This window comes from Photinus pyralis, unplaced genomic scaffold (assembly GCF_008802855.1).
Source record: "Photinus pyralis isolate 1611_PpyrPB1 unplaced genomic scaffold, Ppyr1.3 Ppyr1.4_LG8, whole genome shotgun sequence".
NCBI lineage: Eukaryota > Metazoa > Arthropoda > Insecta > Coleoptera > Lampyridae > Photinus > Photinus pyralis.
Genome location: NW_022170819.1, coordinates 3,152,782 through 3,158,858, shown reverse-complemented (window position 1 = coordinate 3,158,858; position 6,077 = coordinate 3,152,782). Strand labels below are relative to the sequence as shown.

Sequence of the window (6,077 nt, the reverse complement as noted above, 5' to 3'; positions counted from 1 at the left end):
TTTGGTAAAAAAGGAAGGTTATAACCTGCCTTTCTTTGAGCCACGAAAAGAAAATAGTCTCAGATCGACCCGGAAAAAAAATTTTCTTATAGAATGTGTAAAACGGAAGCTCATGAACTCTTTACTTTATGTTAATTACACTTTTTCGGTCACCAAGTCGGATGGCGGTTATCTCATTCTTGTTCTATCCTTGCTTTTACTTTTTGTGGGAAACTGAAACGGCCTATAAACAATTAACCGTACCAAAGAATATTAATAGTCCCTCATCTTCGGCAGAATGACAACCCTCGGTGGTTACAAAAATAATTCCAAAATTCCAACAGGAGCGGTCGTAGGCGGACTAATTAATTTTGGGCTCTTTTAGTCTCCATGGCATTGCGGAGTGTTCTCAAAGTTACGGTTTTCTATGTAACGAAGCCCAAACCAATCGTTACTATACAGAGTGGTCCTCATAAACAGCAAACTCCACTCAGAAATTCCGGGTGCTTCGTTACAAAATGATGGAATAGACAGTTAACGTCGCGTAAGAATGGTTTACGTACGAAGATAAAAAACACTAAAGTGCACATTCTTACGCAGTGAAAGCTTTCTCCTACTTGGGACAGTCTAACCGAGTATTTCCAATTCTTTTGGCCCCTGTTTTGCCCGTATTTTTAAAATACAAGGATACGCCAGAAAAGACAACATTCCGAGAAAATGTGCGTCATTTAAAAATTGACAGAAGTTTCGTGTTACCCTCGGCAAGATTCCAATTGGATGTGCACAATTCGTCTTTTCTACTTCATTGTCACCGAGGGTGGATTGTATGCAACTTAATTTTGTGACTGCCTTGACTCCGCCAAAGAGCCGTCGTATGTGAAGTGCGCTTTATTCCTATTATGATTATTAATCTTTAAGAAAAAAAAAATCATAGTAATTCTAAATGTCATTGAGGTTTAAAATTCTTAAAGAGCTCAACCTGTAAGTAATTGGCGTAGTCTTGTCTTGCATGTATTTTTTTTTACAAAAATGGATTTCTTTAAAAGCAATTGAGTGTTGCAAAGAAGTTACATTGCAGGAAACTGAAAAGAGGAGAAATCTTCAAATAAATCAATCATAGCAATACAGGCAGTCGTTGGTTAAGTAACAATTTTGACTAAAGAATTTGCGAGTTTACTTAGAAACTCAAAATTTTGAAAAAAGGAAAGAAGTTCAACCCGCTTTATTAAAAAAAGCCTGTTGCACGCAACTGCATGGTCTTATCCATCAGGCACTTTTGAAAAATTTCGTGATACTGAGGAAGAAAAAGTCAAGGAATTTTTCTTTGTATATAGTCAATTTTTGTCAATTGAACTAACGGCAGCTGAAATTTGCAAGGAGGAATGGTATTTGGGGTTCCTCCAATTGATTTTTCCCACATTTGCGTATTACAAAACAAATGACAACACTTCTAACATGAGTCGTTCATTCCAAAATTCATTAAATGTAATTAACAGAAATTGTAAGCGACGAACGTAGGTGTTCCCTAAGGAAGGGCGTGAAGAATTCCCAAACTGATAACGTGTCTACAAACATTTTGAACGAATGTTAACTGTTATCGACCTATTTGTTACGGAACGGAAGGGCAATTAGAGTCTCGCCCCCGTTCACGTCCCATTTACGTTTACGAAGTTAAGGGAGAATGACGGGCACCGTCGTCGAAGACGCCAAGTCGGGGAGGAAGTATCCGGGCTTTCGGAAGAATTTCGTCGCGTATTTCGCCCAGTACAGCGATAACACGAGCATTCACGGCGTGCGCTATCTGGGGCAGTACGCGAGGAGCATCGTCGAGAGGTAAGTTACGAGCAATCCGGGTAGATACTCCTGATGTGTTTCAGGTTGTCGTGGTTTGTGGTCATTGGGACGTCCCTGTACTTGTGCATCACGCTGATTTTGGCGACGTACGACAAATGGGTGGCATCGCCTGTCATTGTCAGCTTCGCGAGGAGTCCCACTCCAATTTGGCAGATCCCGTTTCCGGCGGTGACCGTTTGTCCCGAAACGAAGACGCTGCAGAGAGTCTACAACTATACGCACGAGTACCATCGATTCCACGAAAATCCCGAGAACATGACGGAGGAGGAGTAAGAGTGCCACGCTTAATCACTGGTTCTGTAGGCGAATTTTGCAGAAGAGACAGGTTTGACAAGATCAGCCTGGTTTGCAACAGCCACCTCCATACGGTGGGCGACAAGTTCGTCAATGATAGTCTATTCGAGGTGTTTAGGGAGTTGGCCCCTCCATTTGAGGACGTCTTGTGGCAGTGCAAGTGGTTGAATCTGAACGAAACCTGCGCATCTCTTTTAACCGAAGTGTTAACAGAGGAGGGCGTGTGCTTCACTTTCAATATGGTCGGAAATGAGGCTCTCTACACAAAAAACGCGTGAGTATTGACGTGACAGCACCTTTTGACATCTTTAAACAAGACTTTCAGTTACCAAAGCGCCACCCCCTCGCAGTTTGGCATACGGTCCCTGGAATGGTCACTGGAAACGGGATATTCTGATAAATTGGGAAAAGATACGTATCCGAAGAGGTCGATTGCAGCAGGACAGAAAGCTTGCTTTTCGCTCTTGATGACACTGTATGAGCCGGACATGGATTATCTTTGCAAAGGAGCGGTGCAGGGATTCAAGGTGGTACCCCTTCCATTAGTCCGCGAGTCTACCACGTAATTTCAGATACTCCTCCACAACCCGGCCGAAACGCCAAGAGTAACTCAGCACTACTTCCGTGCACCATTAAATCAAGAGGTGGTCGTGGTGATTAAACCAGACATAATGTCGACTTCGGAAGGTCTACGAGGTTACACCCCCAACAGTCGCAAGTGCTTCTTCCAAAATGAGCGCCAACTCACCTTCTTCCAAATGTACACCCAAAAGAATTGCCAAGTCGAGTGCCTAACCAATATAACGTTACAATACTGTGGATGCGTAGCATTCCACATGCCACGTAAGCCTTCTCCTGATAACTAAACGTGGCTACCTCTTTACGCCTTTGTAGGAAACGAGACTACCAAGATGTGCGGCCCTGGAAGTAACCTCTGCCTGAAACAAGCCGAAGGTTTGTAGTTTTCGCCGAAAAAAAAAGTTACTCGATCATTTCAGCGGAAATGAACGCGAGGGAAGTTGACCTGGAGCGCACCCACACCGACATCAACGAACGCTGCAACTGCCTACCGTCGTGCACGTCCTTAACGTACAACGCCGAACTCTCGCAGGCAGATTTCAACTGGCCGAAAGTATTCGAGGGTTTCCACGTTAACTTTAGCGAGTTTCCCGGGTAGGTCTCCCCATTGCGCAGGTTCCCAAAACGCTCATCGCCACGTTCGCAGGGTCGCGATGTCGAGGGTCATGTTTTTCTTCAAGGAGCAACAGTTTATAACGTCGGAACGCAACGAACTGTACGGCATAACGGATTTCCTGTCGAGTTGCGGAGGTCTGCTAGGTCTATTCATCGGATTTTCGGCGCTGTCCATTTTGGAGATAGTCTACTTCCTTTCGTTGAGATTGCTGGGTAATTTGAAGAATTACGGGCGCCAGTTTTGGTCTGGATCGGCGGAGCTGATTAATGATGAATCTTACAAAAACGAGTAGCATGTTTGCGTTTAATTTATGTAATTATGTGCTTGTCATTTTATAGCGTAAATTCGTGTGCATATTTCGTATAGCAGTAAATCCTTCTTTAACTTACAAAAGTTACGAGCTTTCCTTGAAAAGGCTCCCTCCAAGAAAATTTGAAAACTGGATCGCCTTTGTGGTGATATAGTTCAATTTTCATGATAATGAAGCGTGCATTTACCTCAACCGCGTTCAAAACGTGCGGCAAATTCTCGAAGAAGTAAATCGAGTTGTTGTTTATGCACAATAATCAAAATTCAAATTCCAACTACCCTGTACACGCTGACTTTTTCGCTTATTGTTTGAAATGTTCTGCGAGAAAAGTTCCACTTTAAATACGCTTCTGATTGTTAAGCTACGACCGCGTTTTGTTTACAGAGGGGCATTTTGAATGAAAGGTGAGTTTACAGTGAATTTGTCGCATCTTAATAATGAGTTCTGACCAACAATTGGCCCCCATTTAATTAGCTACTTCCCTTGTTAAAAATTCTAACCCTTCCGCTTCATTGCAATACACTTATACGAGGACGAATTTACCTGCTGGTGTTTTTTTTGGGTACGAATATTTTGTAGGCGGATTTTTGGGAGCGAATTTAGAGGGGTCAGTTTTCTGTGTCGAATCTTCCTACAATCATTATATCTAAAATTGCAAACTCACTTTAAACTCATCTGGGACCAATTGCCGGCGATTTGTGAAATATGAAATTTAAGGTTATGTTCCTTTATAAGTCGTCTAGTATAAAAACAGTCGCAGGTAGCCGGCCACTACAAAACTTATATCCTATAACCTAGACACTTTGGAAAACGTGGACTATGAGATTGCCTTTGAGAACCTGCCTGTGATCATAAACATTAATTTACAAACTGGACTTATGAAATGGTTCTTAAAGAGAAAGTAAACACCAAATAGTTTTGTAAGCGTCCGCCGCAAAATATTGGCGGATGGAAAATTCCCAATAAATGAAACAGATTAACTAAAATCCTTTGTTTGGGTTAGATTCTTATTCATAAATGTACTACAAATCTGTTCATGCAAATGGTTCTCATAAGTCGGTTCCTTTAGGAATATTAAATTTACTTCAAACAAAATTCAAATTCAAATTCCTAAAAATGATCGACCGCTACTTTATACAAATAAAAAAATTAAAGCTTACAATTATTGATCTCGAATTGATATTGAATTGGTCTTATCTTCCCTGAGAAATACGGCTTCTTTTAGAAATGTGGAAACAGAACGGTTCAATGGTACAGTTTACTTTCTGCACCGCCACGGTAACGTTAATGTTTTGTTGGATGGAACAATTTAGCGGAAAATATGCCCGTACCACTTTCGGATACAAGCCAACCGGTTATTAATTTTATCCAATTTATTAACTAAGTTTTGTTGCGAGTAAATGAACCGATTAATTGCGAATAAGCACAGAATTGGTTTGTAGCACTTGAATTTGTATTTCTGCAGTATTGTCTATCCTTTTAGAGTGTTTGTAATTGCGCATTGTTTATTTGGCACATCTGGTCATTTGCGATAAGATAAGAACTGTTGATATCAAATGAATTTCAACGAAATCTACATCTGGCGCAGATATAATGCACGTGTGCGCGACACGAAAGAGAGAAGATAGCACTTCAAGCGTTTTTTTTCGCAGTTTTTTCCAGTCTAATTGTAATTGGTACATACAAGCATACAATATAAGAGAATAGAGTTTATTCGAGAATAGAAGTGACTGGAAGCTGCTAGCTAGCTGATTTGTGACGGTTGAAAAAGCGTGTACGTCTTTTTCATAATAATTTTGTGCAGAAGAAAGTGAAACTGAAGTTATTTAAAAGTAAAAGATTTTCTTATTTATAACTATCGACCGTCTGCTAACGGAGTATCATCTAAAAATAAGCTTTGTAAGCCTCTCTTTGTATCAGTAATTTTTGTGTGTTTGTTCTAATCCTTTATACAACCCGCATAGGGTCATTAGGTATGTCAGATCTTTCTCTTCGTATCCAAGACTTATTTCAGGTGTTGATAAAAATTTGCTTAATAAATTACTTGGTTCCGTTAACTCCCCTCCTCCTCCCCCCAAGAGATTTAATAGTTGTATTATTATAAAATAATGCGCTCACATGCGTCACCGATATTAACTCTAGCGCCATTATCGTTTAGAAATCCGAAAATACATTTGGGAAAGTCCAAATATACCTTCCCCCCCCCCCCTCCCAGTACGTATTTTGTCGGTGGTGGGCAACTTAACGTGACTGCGCATAGATACCAGCGACAAAACACATAATGAAGAGGGAGGGGGGTTGCTATGTACACTTAACCCCTCAAATGCATTTTCAGATGTCTAAAAACAACGATATTGGTGCAAAAGTTATTATCGATGTGCGCATGTGGCGCAATTGAGCGCATAACCAGATGTATCGAGTGGCACGGATACCGGTATCAAAATG

At 41.0% G+C, this 6,077-nt stretch overlaps 1 protein-coding gene across 1 annotated transcript; it reads left to right on the top strand.

The window, feature by feature from the left end:
- Nucleotides 1-1,605: 1,605 nt before the first annotated feature.
- On the top strand, nucleotides 1,606-3,694 carry LOC116179025 (pickpocket protein 28-like). Its single transcript, XM_031498720.1, has 8 exons — nucleotides 1,606-1,812; nucleotides 1,857-2,102; nucleotides 2,150-2,401; nucleotides 2,453-2,654; nucleotides 2,700-2,970; nucleotides 3,022-3,081; nucleotides 3,126-3,300; nucleotides 3,353-3,694. Exons 1-8 carry the CDS (start codon nucleotides 1,661-1,663, stop codon nucleotides 3,612-3,614), a joined length of 1,620 nt encoding a protein of 539 aa, XP_031354580.1. The 5' UTR covers nucleotides 1,606-1,660; the 3' UTR covers nucleotides 3,615-3,694.
- Nucleotides 3,695-6,077: the final 2,383 nt, after the last annotated feature.

What these genes read in the sequence shown, in the direction of transcription:
- LOC116179025 (XM_031498720.1), top strand. Translation starts at nt 1,661, where the DNA reads ATGACGGGCACCGTCGTCGAAGACGCCAAGTCGGGGAGGAAGTATCCG. An exon ending in GAGAACATGACGGAGGAGGA is followed by an intron (nt 2,103 to 2,149) that starts GTAAGAGTGCCA and finishes CGAATTTTGCAG; the next exon opens with AAGAGACAGGTTTGACAAGA. An exon ending in GCTCTCTACACAAAAAACGC is followed by an intron (nt 2,402 to 2,452) that starts GTGAGTATTGAC and finishes CAAGACTTTCAG; the next exon opens with TTACCAAAGCGCCACCCCCT.